The sequence below is a fragment of the Berghia stephanieae genome, chromosome 7 (genome assembly GCF_034508935.2).
Source record: "Berghia stephanieae isolate SIO BIC M18660-M18661 chromosome 7, UCSD_Bste_1.3, whole genome shotgun sequence".
NCBI classification, from domain to species: Eukaryota; Metazoa; Mollusca; class Gastropoda; order Nudibranchia; family Aeolidiidae; genus Berghia; species Berghia stephanieae.
In genome coordinates this window covers 56,374,041-56,388,268 of record NC_088366.1, presented here as the reverse complement: position 1 = coordinate 56,388,268, position 14,228 = coordinate 56,374,041, and the positions used below count along the sequence as shown (strand labels likewise).

At 35.0% G+C, this 14,228-nt stretch overlaps 1 protein-coding gene across 1 annotated transcript; it reads left to right on the top strand.

The window, feature by feature from the left end:
* Positions 1 to 3,372: 3,372 nt before the first annotated feature.
* On the top strand, positions 3,373 to 13,965 carry LOC144977539 (twisted gastrulation protein homolog 1-A-like). The gene is made up of 5 exons (XM_078922859.1): positions 3,373 to 3,479; positions 7,513 to 7,733; positions 9,884 to 10,102; positions 10,823 to 11,048; positions 12,147 to 13,965. The coding sequence occupies exons 1-5, from the start codon at positions 3,445 to 3,447 to the stop codon at positions 12,304 to 12,306; spliced, it is 861 nt and encodes a 286-aa protein (XP_078778985.1). The 5' UTR covers positions 3,373 to 3,444; the 3' UTR covers positions 12,307 to 13,965.
* Positions 13,966 to 14,228: the final 263 nt, after the last annotated feature.

Below are 14,228 nucleotides of genomic sequence, written 5' to 3'. Positions count from 1 at the left end.
GAAAACAAAAACAAAAAAGAAAATACCCCCCCCCCCCACACACACACACACAAACCCAACAAAAAGCAAAAACAAAAACAAAAACAAACAAAAAAACAAAACAAAAACACATACAAAAAACAAACAAAACACACACAACAAAAAAGTTAAAAAGAAAAACAAAACAAAACAAAAACAAAACAAAACAAAACAAAACAAAACAAAACAAAAACAAACAAAACAAAACAAAACAAAACAAACAAACAAACAAAAATAATATAAAAGCAAATACATTACTAAAAAACAACAACAAACAAACGGCAGAGAAATATGATAATGAACGTCAATTCCGGATGTAAATAAGAAGAAACGTTTGATTGGTTACTAGGAACGTGCGAAATAGAGCAGAATGAATAACTAGGAACTTGGATTAAGCGTTTTTATATTATTGAGGAGAATAAATTTAGTTTCTTATACAGTGACAAAAACTAAATATTCACATATTATCGGATCATTTTAATTCTAAGTTCACTTTTGGAAATCGAATTTAGGTCCGTCATCCTAATACCGATTTGAGACGACGGATCACATTTAGAAGGACTCTCGATGGATCCTTTAATATCAATCCGGTTTTTCAACAAAAGTGGGTAAATTTGCTTATTCAAAGGTACATGACATCATGTGTTATTAAACGATAAAGATAGTGATGATGATAATGATGATGATAATAATGATGGTGATGATGATGATGATGATGATGGTGCCGTTGATGATGATGATGATGATGATGATGATGGTGCCGTTGATGATGATGGTGATGATGATGATGATGATGATGATGATGATGATGATGATGATGATGATGATGATGTTGGTGGTGGTGGCAGTGGTGTGGTGGTTGTAGTGGTGGTAGCGGTGATGGTGCTTCACTTATATTTTTAAAATGAAATTCGATATGCCATAGTGCAACAACAAAATAAAAATGAACATTATACAGCGCGCATTTCCACGGATTTACTATGCTCTATGCGCTTCACAGTGTTTCATTTTTGTTGTGTAGATATAGAGGCCAACTAAATCTGTCTTTTCTATATGTATTCACTTTATCTAACGACCCCTTCAGCTTCTTGCGGCCTTTCTTTCGGTCACATGTGGTTTTTATTTGGCCCTGGTTTGGATCCTTCGATCAAGGAAAATCAATTTTACCCATTGATGTTTTATATCTTTTATTTTCCTTCTTTCTTTCCCCCCCCCCCCCGTTTCTTCCTTCAAAAAAGCAAGCACTATAAGATATGAGAATTGTATCACTTTGAGGTCTTACATATTGTCTGTTCACGCTGCTTTGGGAGGACCTGGGCTGGGCGGCCTTTTGACTGGTTTTGATTTGGCTGTGGCTCGGATCCTTCGCTTAAGGAAAATCAGTTTTACTCGTTGATTTTTAAAATCTTTCCTTTTCTTTCTTTCTCTGTTTGTTTCTTTCTTTCGTTCTTTCTGTTTCTTCCTTTTAAAAAACTCAGGTACTATAAGATATGAGAGTTGTTGTATCACTTTGGGAGGACCTGGTCTCTGACTAAACACAAAAAAATCGATTACAGTTGGGGTTTTCTCCGTTTGAATTACATAATTCAATATCCGGGGATGATCTTTTACTCTCCTGTTCGCTTCTTATTTTTCGCGCGGGCGCGCGCGCGTGTGTGTTTGTGTGTGTGTGTGTGTGTGTGTGTTCTCCTATACGTAGTTCACTGTAATAGTCTTAGAATGAGACCACTGCTAGTAACTCCCTTTCTATGTTAGCGTATCTTGTTTCTTGGTCCGTTAGTGCTTTATTGGCAAATGCCACGGGCTGTCCGTTTTGGAGTATTGTTGCGCCCAATCCCTTCGTTGATGCATCTACTTGAAGAACGATGGGTTTTTTGCTGTCAAAGTATGCCAATGTTACATGCTCTGAGATAGAAGATTTTATGGCTTCAAAAGCAGCAGTGTGACTAGCAGTCCATTCGAACGCATTTTCTTTCTTTAAAAGTTCCCTTAGTGGGGAAGTGAGCGAACTGGCATTCTGGATGAAGTTACCCATATATGTTGTGAGGCCCAAAAAGGATTGCAGCTCTTGAATGTTCTGTGGGGGGTTTCATGTTTTGAAGGGCGGACACCTCGGCAGGATCAGGTTTGCCTTCATTTTCAGAGCAAATGATTCTGTAAAATCTTATTTCTTTCTCTTTTATTTTACATTTGTCTGGGTTCAGTTTGAGACCTTTCTGTTCGCATCTATCTATCATCATCTTGAGATTGTTGTCATGTTCAACCTCATCCTTTCCGAATATTACAATGTCATCGGCTATGCCTATTGTTCCAGGGCATCCTTCAAAGGTTTGGTCGATCTTTGCTTGGAATATGTCTTGGCTCATGCTAAGTCCAACGGGCATTCTTGTGAATCTGTATCGGCCGAAAGGAGAGTTGAATGTCGTCAAATAACTGGATTCTTCATCAAGTTCCACATTCCAGTATCCACATTTGGCATCAACAATGGAGAAACGATAACACACTTGATTTCAGTTAATTGAGATTTATTTATTTGACCATGTCTATAACTAAAACAATAAGAAGCTGGTCGATTCACTTACTAAGGCTGGGCGTTAGTCGATACAAGCACTCGTTATATTTACTACACATCATATCATGACACCATAAGGCATTCAGTCCGTTGGAGATTGTATCCCCCCCCCCCCCCCCCCCTCACCTCCTTTAAAAATCCCCTGTCTATGTACATATATGATATTATTATATTATATCAAAGTTGAGTTCCCGAGGAACGCTTTTAACTCACATTCTCTTGACAATAGCGTTGTCTCGGTCAAAACAACAAAAAGGAGGAGGGTGGGGGGGGGGGGGGATATGAAAAGCGCTGTGAGCACCTTAATTAGCAGCTATTACTCCATAAAGATAATAAGCAATTATTATTAATAATTACAGTATAACCGCTATGCTGTACCGTCAACCTTGCTTATCGACGAGAAATGGACCATCTCAAATTAACGGTAAAATTAAAAAAAAAAACAAAACAAAAAAAAAAGTCTGGAAAGAATGCGTTTGGCTAAATCAGAGTATCCAATAGGTCTGACTTACGAACGCGATTATGGGCCTAATTTAACATTGTTGTAATAACAATATTTTTGTCATTTTTTGGATTTTCAGTACAACAATGAGCCCATAATGAATTGGGCTATCAGACCGGCAAATATGTGCACGTCGGTACACACGTTTAGATAATCCCTATTTACAGAATTCCCATTTCCAACCCATTAAGTTCACCTCGCCAACATCCCAAATAATTTCGTTACCGACCCCGACCCCAAACCCCCCTCCCTTTCTCACTGAGTAGAAGTTTTTAAATTACCAACCTAACTTCCGCATCAAAATAATGAAAATTATGGAGTATGAGTAAGAGAAGAGGAAACCTAGAAAAAGATGGTGCTTTTAAACTCAAAATTTGATAAAGATAGGTAAGAATTTTTTCATATTTAGTTTCATTTATTCTCTATTTAATCACTCTTAAATTCTTAGATACTAACTGTTCTCAAAAGATCAGACACGGGTCCCCTGAATCGCGTTCTGCCTTGACTACTGGCACTGGCTGGGTCCCCCTCAGGCTTGGCTGCTCCTTGGCCTTGACTCGACTCCAGTCAGCTCACACTCACACTCCTAGAGATAGATCCCTCTCTAATCTAGCTCTCACCCTAGCCAGTTTAGAGTTTGAAATTAAAGTCAAGTCATGATTAAAATTATAGATATGAGGATTGGAGGCCTGTTTGTGTCATGGCCATGATAATGATATCATTTCATTAACTTTAAATTGAGGTGGCAGTGGTGGTGGGTGTAGTGTAGTGTAGTGTAGTGTGTAAGTGTAGTAGTCTAGTACCTAGTACTAGTGGTAGAGAGAGAGAGAGGTTAGACTTAGACTTGAGTTAGAATTAGGGAGACCAAGATTTTGGTCTCTCCAGCCCAAATCAACCATTTTGGCTTGGGAGACCAATATCTTGGCCAGGCAGACCAAGATTTTGCTTCCCAGCATAAAAATAAAACCATACACTATCGTCCATAGAACAACTCCACAACATAAAGAGACCGTTCTTCTAAGACTTAAGTTCTATGTATGTGAAAGGCTGTCATTATCCCCAGACAACTGTCTGGGGATAATTAAATGAAAAGGCTGGGCTTTCATTATCCCCAGACATCTGTCTGGGGATAACGAAAATTGGTTATCCCCAGACACCTGTCTGGGGATAACCAAATTTCGTTATCCCCAGACACATATTTGCAACTCCGCTCTTTTAAACAATTATACACATTCCAGAATATGGAATGTTTCCGAATGCACATAGAAATAAGGAAAGTTAATAAAATATCTATAAAAACATAAAATTAACCAACATTAAATCAGTTGTTACTACATATACACAATATGCGTCGACTTCGAAGTGGGTGTCATGGCCAAATGGTTAAGTCGTCTGCCCTAGAAGTTTTACCAGAATCGACTTTGTGGGTTTGAATCCTGGTTCCACCACTTTTTAAAAAAAAAATTCCGTCTTCTTTTTACAGAACGTTGCAAGGGATAAATGTCCCATCCATCCTCCTCCCCCCCCACCTTTTTTTTGGTTTTTTTTTGTGCGAGTCTATTCTTTTCTCCTTTTTGTTTGACCTTTTGTTCTGTTTCTGAGCAGGAATCTCTTAAAATTGTTTTTATTTTTTAAAAAATATTGTTTGATTTTTTCTCCTCTATCTGACCATTTGGCCGCTCTCTGAATATTTCTGTTTGTTTGCTTTTTAATTATTTATCCTATATGACAATTTTCTAGAAACTAGAAAGGAACTAAGAGAGAGTTTTTTAAAAAAGAGGTGGGGGGAGGATTGATGGGTCATTTATCCCTTGCACCGTTCTGTAAAAAGAAGACGGAATGTAAAAAAAAAAAAAATAGTTGTGGAACCAGGATTTGAACCCGCAACGTCGATTCTGGTAAAAGTTCCAGGGCACACGACTAAACGATTCGGCCATGACACCCACTTCGAAGTCGACGCATATTGTGTATATGTAGTAACAACTGATTTAATGTTGGTTAATTTTATGTTTTTATAGATATTTTATTAACTTTCCTTATTTCTATGTGCATTTGGAAACATTCCATATTCTGGAATGTGGACAATTGTTTAAAGGAGCGGAGTTTCAAATATATGTCTGGGGATAACGAATTTGCGGTATATGAAAAGGGAGTGGCTATTCTCATCCTGGGTGAGATAGTGGCCCCTTCTCGTTATTCTCATCCCTGTATTAACTCTTTAAGATTCAATCCAACAAAAACCGACAACGGCATAATATTCATGGGCAGGGTAGTCAAGACTGGCCTCAGTAAGTAAAATCCAATCGTTGTGAAGGAAGTGACAGGCCTGTCACTGTCGCAGGATGTTTTCAGCTTTGATTTTCATAAATTTGCCGACAGAAAATAAAATATGTTGTAGAAATTGCGATTTTATTTACCGCTGAAAATCATTGACTTTGCACTTTGTTTGGTAAAAACCGGAAAAAAATTACGACTTTGGTGATGAAAAATGACTTTGATGACAAAACTCCCTTATTTGTGGGGCGATTTTGTCATTCTTGGTATCAATTTTATTGTAATATAGAGATAGGAACTTCAGAGTCATTTTTTCTAATGTGAAATTATTACTTTGTAATTTTAGCACTAAGAAAAATAGTTGGTAAATAAATATGTTACACCTCTTTGATCTACCGCCACTGTCCATTTGTGTAGAATCGTGAATCAAGCGTCTCAAAGTCTTCGACCAATCACAGGCTATCTAACCGGCTGGCCGAAACAAAGATGCTTCTCACTGTCGATGCATTACGCTATTGTTATGCAAGGAATATAGCACCTTTTTGAGTAGGCCTAAAAGCTAAAATCTAAAAGTAAAAAATATAATTCTAAGGAATTTGAAATCACATTGCTGAAATCAGCTTGAAAAAAGAAGAACATTGGTCCTTATTTCAGAAAAATCGGTTGAAAACCAACTGTTTTATGAATATATGTGATTTTAAAAATAGCTTTTGTTTTTGTTTTTTTTAGCTTTTTTTAAGCAACTTTTTTATTTATCGCCATTTTTCGTGATTTTTATATCATTCTTTATATCTCAATGAGACAAGATCAATAGTTTGTTTAAAATGTCACTAGAACATAATTTGGCTTTTTTACCTATCAACCGTGCCTGATTCAACAACGTGGTGATTGTGACGCAACAATCCAATGACCCGTATACCAGTGTTTCAGCTATGACTCAATTCATTGTTGACAGCGTTGACACGTGAGCTGTCAGAACGACCAATCGTTGAAGGGTCAAGATACTCAGTAGCCAATCGTTCTTTTATCAAAAAACTTAAGAACTCACGAGAACAAAAGTTTGAAATGAGAGACCGTAGGAAACGAAAATGCGACTGCAGACATCAAAGGGTAGGCTTATATCATCAAAGGATGTCTACATGATTGACATGGCCATATAGGGAACTCATTATCTACTCCCCCAAAAATAATCTGAACACTAGAGGGTTAACCAACAGGTAGGGTTAGCCTATCTGCCGCCCCTCCACGCTATGCCAGTGTTAATTTTGTATATTGTATCCCAAATCAGTTAATATCAATGATCAAATGATACGCAACATGAAAGCAAATAGTGCTCAAATGCCAAATCCAGCTTTTTAAAAAGCAAATGGCATCAATGAAATAAGTTTTTAACATTTTGAATTGAAAACATCAAACTGTCAATAATGATGAACGTAGGTTTTAATATAATAATCTCTTGGTGGCATTTTTACCTTTGCCGTCGATTCATTATTGAACATTAATTCTAATAGTGAACTACTGTGGAAGCTGGCTTTATCAGAATTGCCATTTAATTGGAATGATCTGTCAGGGATAAATTATTTGCTATATGATATCTACTGGTTAATAGGATTGCATGCCAGTATTGGAACGTATCAGGCCTTCAGAACATTGTAAAAATTTGTTGTTTTTTTTTCAATGAATGAAAAATATGAATTAGTGAATTAGGCATTTTGAAAACTCGAGTTCAGGGCCACTGCAAGGCTTACTGCGGAAGTTCAGTTTTGTCCCTTTACTGTTTTTATCACTATGGCATTATTTGTGAACCTAAGTTGCTAATTTTGGTATCATTTTAAAGCACTCAAAACAAGCTTTATGATGTTGTATTTCATTCTTGATTCTTGATTGTATTACTTAGAAAGCAGTATTAAGAATTTATAAATTTTTAAATTATGAGAACTTTTCAAATTATGAATACATTTTATTTATTCTTGGTACATCGATAGACAGAGAATTGAAAATAAGAATAGTTATGACAAATTTAATTGAAATTGAGAAAATTGCACATTATTTTATTTTACCCGTCATCAAACCTATTTTTCAGGACATAAAACCCCCATATTTTAAAGATTCTTTTAACCCTAGCTTTATAATTCTTTATTTTCAGGTCTGGCATGATTAAGAAGTTGGCATTTATTCCTCTGGCCTTATTGGCTACATTGTATGTTGTAGAGGCATGCAATAGTGCCATCTGTGGACCCAGAGTGTCCAAATGTATGCTGATTAATTGCTGTAACTGTGACATGAGTGACAAGAACAACTGCTCTTGCTGTGTGGACTGTGCACTTTGTTTGACCAAACTGTACACTGAGTGCTGTTCTTGTGTTGGTGAGTAACAACTAATCTTTAATTTTTGTTTGGTAAGAGTGATTAGATAATACAGAGTTATAGTTGCTCACCGAACGGACACCGAACGAACGACTTACCGATCACGTGATCAGTTTTTTTCTCGCGTCCTCTCGTCTAATCTCGTCACTCCGGAATAGAAAGAGGAGGCGGAGCTAATATGATATAACGCAATGAAAGTTCTGTCCGATGACGGGTGGGGAGATATCACCTCTCCAAAACTTAACTTATTATATGAGATCTTGAGATTCTTATCCAATCATCGATTGCTCATTTGACAGTTCGCTTGTGAACAGTTAGGAGACCATCTCTTGATTTATGGGCAGGCGGCTTTGCGTAAAGGCGGTGAGTGTTGTATACATCAAAGAGTACCGCTGACCGATGGGTAAATAGTGATTGTGTAACCCAAAAGCCCTGCCGACTCGACTGCAAGGTCTTGTATGTAATAACTGCGTCACCATATCAACGCTCAGGAATTAATTACTGAGGACTCTCAGTATATATTAAAAAAACAAACAACGCTTTTGAATCACACGAGATACATCAGTGTGCTCGTCGCATTGAGAATTGAAAAATGAGATATAAATCAAGAAAACCGACCGGAAAATAAAGAAACTATCATTAAATTAAAAAAATTGAGCAATATTTTTTTCAAAATCAATCTACTAGAAAAAATTTTTTATTTCTAAACCTATTTTTGTGAAACAAAGATAAATGTTCTCCTTTTTGCAAGCTGATTCAACAATGTGGTTTTCAAATTTATCGTATACGTAATCATTTGGAAGCTCCCGAGAAAGGTATTTTTGTGTAATCTCTTTCACACACACGCGCGCGCACACACACACACAAACACACACACACACACACAAACATACACAAACAATACACAAACAATACACATCCCTGGTCATCTATTGCCTATATTATTAATGTTAAATATACATCCCATGCTGATTGTCACTACCCCCCCCCCCCCCCCCCCCCCAACCCCCAACCATTTCCACCATCCAAGTACCAGCGGCCTTTTCTCTTTGATTTTGTATCATGGTCTACCCGAAGCCCAACACCTCGATCGTTTGTGGGTCAACCCCCCCCCCCTCCCCCCACCTTCGCCCGTAATCAATTTATAATTCTCTCTCTGTATAGAGCGCCACGTGCACAATTATATACTATTGAATGACACTGACCTTGCCCCTCCCCTAACACAAGCCAACAGCAACCCAAGCTATCCTCTATCACGTGACCTTAGATCCGATGCTGCATACCGCTTGAGAGTCTTCACTATCCAGATCTCGTTCATGGTCACGTGAGAAGGCTATATCCGTTCGGGTTCGGCGTTCGGCGTCTCGTTCGACCCGATTTCGTTAAAAGCCCAATGACAACTCGATTTAATTCAGATCATAATGCAAAAAAACTGGTCAGTATCGATTGTTTGAAATATTGCTTCTAATTGTGTATCATATGGCTTTCGTGTTACAAGTAAGATGAGTGTTCAACAAAGTCAATTTTAAAAATTGCTTTGCTGTTTTATACTACACAAAGGCAAGAATTCTTGCTCGTTAATGTTTTTTTTAAAAAAGATATTAAAAGCTTTTAAATTATTGATTAATTTTTTTTTCTTGGCAATTTATTTAATAATTTTTATTAATCATAAATTAATAAATCCTGATGATTATTATGTGGTCAAAATTAAAAACTATATTTCTCCCTCTTTCTCTGAGAAGTAGAAAGAGGGAAGAGTGTTTTTACCTACCTTGATAAAGCACCTTTTTTAGCCATGGAGTTAATTCTCAAGCGCAGCGATGAATATTATAACTCACATACAATGCATGATTGTATGCAAATACCTAACAATAATATATGTAGATCAAATTAAAGATAAGAGTGACGTCTGTTTGTCACGGTGTAGAATTTCACACATAATGTTATATAAGTATAAGGCTTGAATATTCTAATAAAATCATAATGAAGATTAGGACTGATCATTTTATATGTTTGTTTTTATTTTTTTGGATCATTTGTTGAAAAAAATATATCAATTTATTTTTCCATTTCTTTAGTTTGATATTTCTGTTTTTTATTTGTTCATTTATTGTTCACAATTCTGACACCTACATTCCTTCTCGTCGCAGGCCTTTGTCCAACACCAGATCCTAGTGACATCAACACTAGAAGCAGCACAGTTGATGACCTTCCTGACCCGATTCCTGGTCTGTTCAATGCGTTGACTGAAGAGGAGGACATTTATAGTCGCTGGACAACATTCACCTATGCTGTAGACTTGGACAAGATTGTGTTTGAGGATGTGGGAAGTACTAAACCTAAGATGGATATCAAGATTGTCAGGGCTGGTAGGTTTATAGCTTATAGTGTACACAGTCATCCTCTCTTCTACTGATATGACATACACTATTCAGGAGTAAGATGAACATTGGTTATGTATCCATTTCTCTGATTTAAGGGTGATACCGTTTGATGAAGAGATGCTTTACACAAAATGTTTTCATAGATGGTCTTTATAAGAAAAAATTTCAAACTTTTTAAATTTTAGAAAAGGGCCTCTCTGACTATACAAATATTAAAGTAAAGGTTGTTTAGCTCCTAATAAATTTTTTAAAAAGAAAAGAAAAAAAAAACAATTACAGACATGATAGGAATATGAGCATACTAGGTTGTAAAAATGATTTTTTTTTCATTAAAAAAAAAAAAGAATATTCCCTTTATTCATCCCAAATCGGTGAATTTATCTTAAGTGAAGATAGAAATATCCCAGGCATCTGCCGCTGTGCAGTGCTGCAAGTGAGCTAGGAAGCATGGTGATTTGCTAATGGTTACCCAGTGTAGCAGATGGGACTTGAATCTGGTACCTTCAGGGCAGAAAGCAAAGGCCATTCCTCTGTGCTGTGCTGATACTCATCAAAGATCATGTTCATGTTATTTACTCATGTTGACAATATGTCTAAGCATAACAGAAATTTAACGTTTGATATCCTTTAATTGATTTTCTTGATTGGCTGTGTGGTACAAATTGGAGGCCAACTTCAACATTGATCTCGTGATTTCATTTTTAGATCATTCGTACAAGAATACAGTGACGCCGCCTACTTCTTCAATGAAAGAGCCAGTGTTAGGTATTCGTAACTGCACAGTGGCATTTTTCTCCGACTGCCTATCTATGTCTAAGTGCAAGGACTCATGCACATCCATGGGGGCTTCAAAGTACCGCTGGTTCCACGAGCACGGGTGTTGTCAGTGTGTTGGTAGTTCATGTTATGACTATGGACTAAGTCAACCACAGTAAGTACAGTTTTTTAAAAATTACCTTGTTTCATTCTTGATGCTCTTATCAGGATTCTTAAAGAAGATAATCAGGATCGTTGCTTCTCTGTTAAAATTTAATTTACTTTTTAATATGAGGGCATATTGAAAAGGAACGCCTCTAAGGCCATAACACGAATAATTAAGTTAACTACACGAAACATGCCAGTGTTAGGTAGTTGTAACTGAGATTCTTCTCCGACTGCCTGTATCTAAGTGCAAGGACTCATGTACATCCATAGGAGCCTCAATAATATGAGGACATGTTGAAAAGAAATGCCTCTAAGGCCATAACACGAATAATTAGGTTAACTACACGAAACATGCCAGTGTTAGTATTTGTAACTGCACAGTGGCATTCTTCTCCGACTGCCTGTATCTAAGTGCAAGGACTCATGTACATCCATAGGAGCCTCAATAATATGAGGACATGTTGAAAAGAAATGCCTCCAAGGCAATAACACCAATAATTAAGTTAACTACAGGAAACATGCACCAAATGAAAGCTTCTTATTTCTAAGGAACGATGGTATGTCATTTTTTCAAAATAAATGTATTTTTGTTTGATGCAGAGTCTCCACTGTCGGACAATTGATTTTTTAAAGAGTATCAGCCACAATGTCGTGCTGTGAAATAGGCTGTAGTAATGATAATGGGAGTAATCATTTTTATCAGTATCAGATCTCCTCACGCCAATACCAAACCATTGCTCTTTGGATCATTCATTTATTTATATGTTCTCCCATCTTTTCCTTTAGCCAGTAATTCATCAAGTGTCATATATATATATATAATATATATATTATATATATATATTATATATATATATATATATATATATATATATATATATATATAATATATATATATATATATATATATATTATATATTATTATTATCATTACGAGATATAAAGGCTACCTTTTAATTGTGGTTTGTTGAAAGACACTTATTTTTCTCTTTTTATACTATTATTAAATAGATGAAATTTAGTACAAATGTTTATTCAAAGATTTAATGAGATGTTTCATTTTATACAACCATTTTTTCTTCTTTTCTTTAAATCATTTTCTCAGCTGCTTACAGTGCCCAGAAAAGACAGATTTGAGATTTGAAGAAGAGAACCTCTACGCAGATGCAGAGTGGAGACCAAACAAGAGTCATAAGCGTCACAAGAATCACCATAAACACCACAGTAGATCACATAAGACAGACCCTAGTATCGACTCTTATTGATTGACACTCCCGCACATATCTCAAATGCCTATCTCGGTTCATACTTCTGTACAGATCAGATTGATACATATCATTCGTGCGGTCCAGCAACATAGTGATAATAAGTCATCTTTTGCTTATAATGATAATTCTTCAAGATTAAAAATACAATATATTTTTATTTGTATATATATTATGATTTGTGACCCACTGCCTCCAATTGGTTTTATGTCAGGGTGATTTACATACTGAAAATTTATTTTATTTACACAAATATGAATTTTGAGTGTTGAATTTCATGTTGTTTAACTAAAGACAAAAGTGAAAAAAACTAAAATCTGACCTTTCTGATCATCTTTACTTTTTAAAAAAAATCACTTTTATGACATCTGTTTCACACCCGCCATGATACTTTTTGAGACAATGGGTCACAGTTGGAATTATCAATCTCATCTGTTGCTTCCCAGTAATTATGTCATTCAGATTTTGTGCCAGCAAACTATTTTTCCCCTTTTATTCTTCAAAAAGTTTTACATACACTGGAGATTTTGTTGTGTTTAAAGCATTGTCACGAGCTAGATATGTTGATTTCTGTACGCATTGTTAAAATTGTTATTTCTAGCCAAAGAATTTTCTAAATAATCATTTTACTTTATGTTCATCTAATAGTAACATCTTTATACAAAATTGGAGTTGATAATTTCCCACTTTTCAATTTTCAAAGTATGAAAAAAATCAACAAAATTGAATTTTAAAACTCCATTGAAGTTTTGTTGATATGTGTTGAAGCTGTGGTACATGTTAATTTTTATTTAATTTTTATTTTATTATTATCATTATTTTGTTTATTTGTTTGTTTTTGATTTAACGGGGAAACATATTTTTTTTCTTCAATATTTTGGATTTTTGAGTGAGTTATGAAGACATGATAATATCTTTATAGTATCACCTTTATTATTCTCTCATTTGTATTCAATACAAACATATCATTATCATAATAGAAATTGAACTTTGATAAAATAAAATATTATTTAACAAAAAGTTGGTAGGTCTGATCTATGAAATGTAATCTACAGTGTGTCTCAAATTTGGCAATACAATTTCAGGATTTATATAAAATGCGTGCATTTATGTATTTTTTTGTTTTTTTTTGTTTTTGTTTCTTTTTTTCAAGTGTACAAAGAGCAATATTTTATTTCTCTTTAACAATTAAAATTGATTTGGTTGTGAACATTATTAACAAATATGAAAGACAGATTCCTTTTGCTTATTCATTTTAAGTTCTCTCATTAAAATATTTTTCAGGCTTGCATTTTATATATTTTATACAGTTAGCACAGTCAACGATTTTACATCTTGAGTGTTCAACTATTGATATTACTTTTTAAAAAATATACATTCTAAATCTAGAATTTGTATGAATTTTGTTTTTAAATGGTGGGCGGAGACTTACGCATGGTGCTATGTTTTTTACTTAACAGATTTCTTTGCCATGGTTTTATGTAAACAGTTCTTACATCCTTCCCTCGATTTGTCTCACAGAAGAATTGACAAGTGACAATATGATTGTATTTTTGGCTTAGCAAAATAGACGATGATGAAGTTATTTCCTTACTGTTTTATTTTGTTATTTTCATTTTTATTATCTTTATTATTATTATTATTATTTTATTTTTATTATTATTATTATTATTATTATTATTATTATCTTTATTATTATTATTATTATTTTATTTTATTTAAAAAACATTTTGGGTTCATGTCAATTGTTAAGCATTGTTTTGTTGAATGTTGGATGAAAATAATTGATCTTGATAATTAATACGAGCGAAGTTAACTCTGGCTAATTATCACCCTAAATAGAGTGATTGCTCTTTATATTTAGTACGAGTTCCAAATTTAAGCCTGCTGTACTCTCTTCTTGTATCAGGGTATGGCATTCC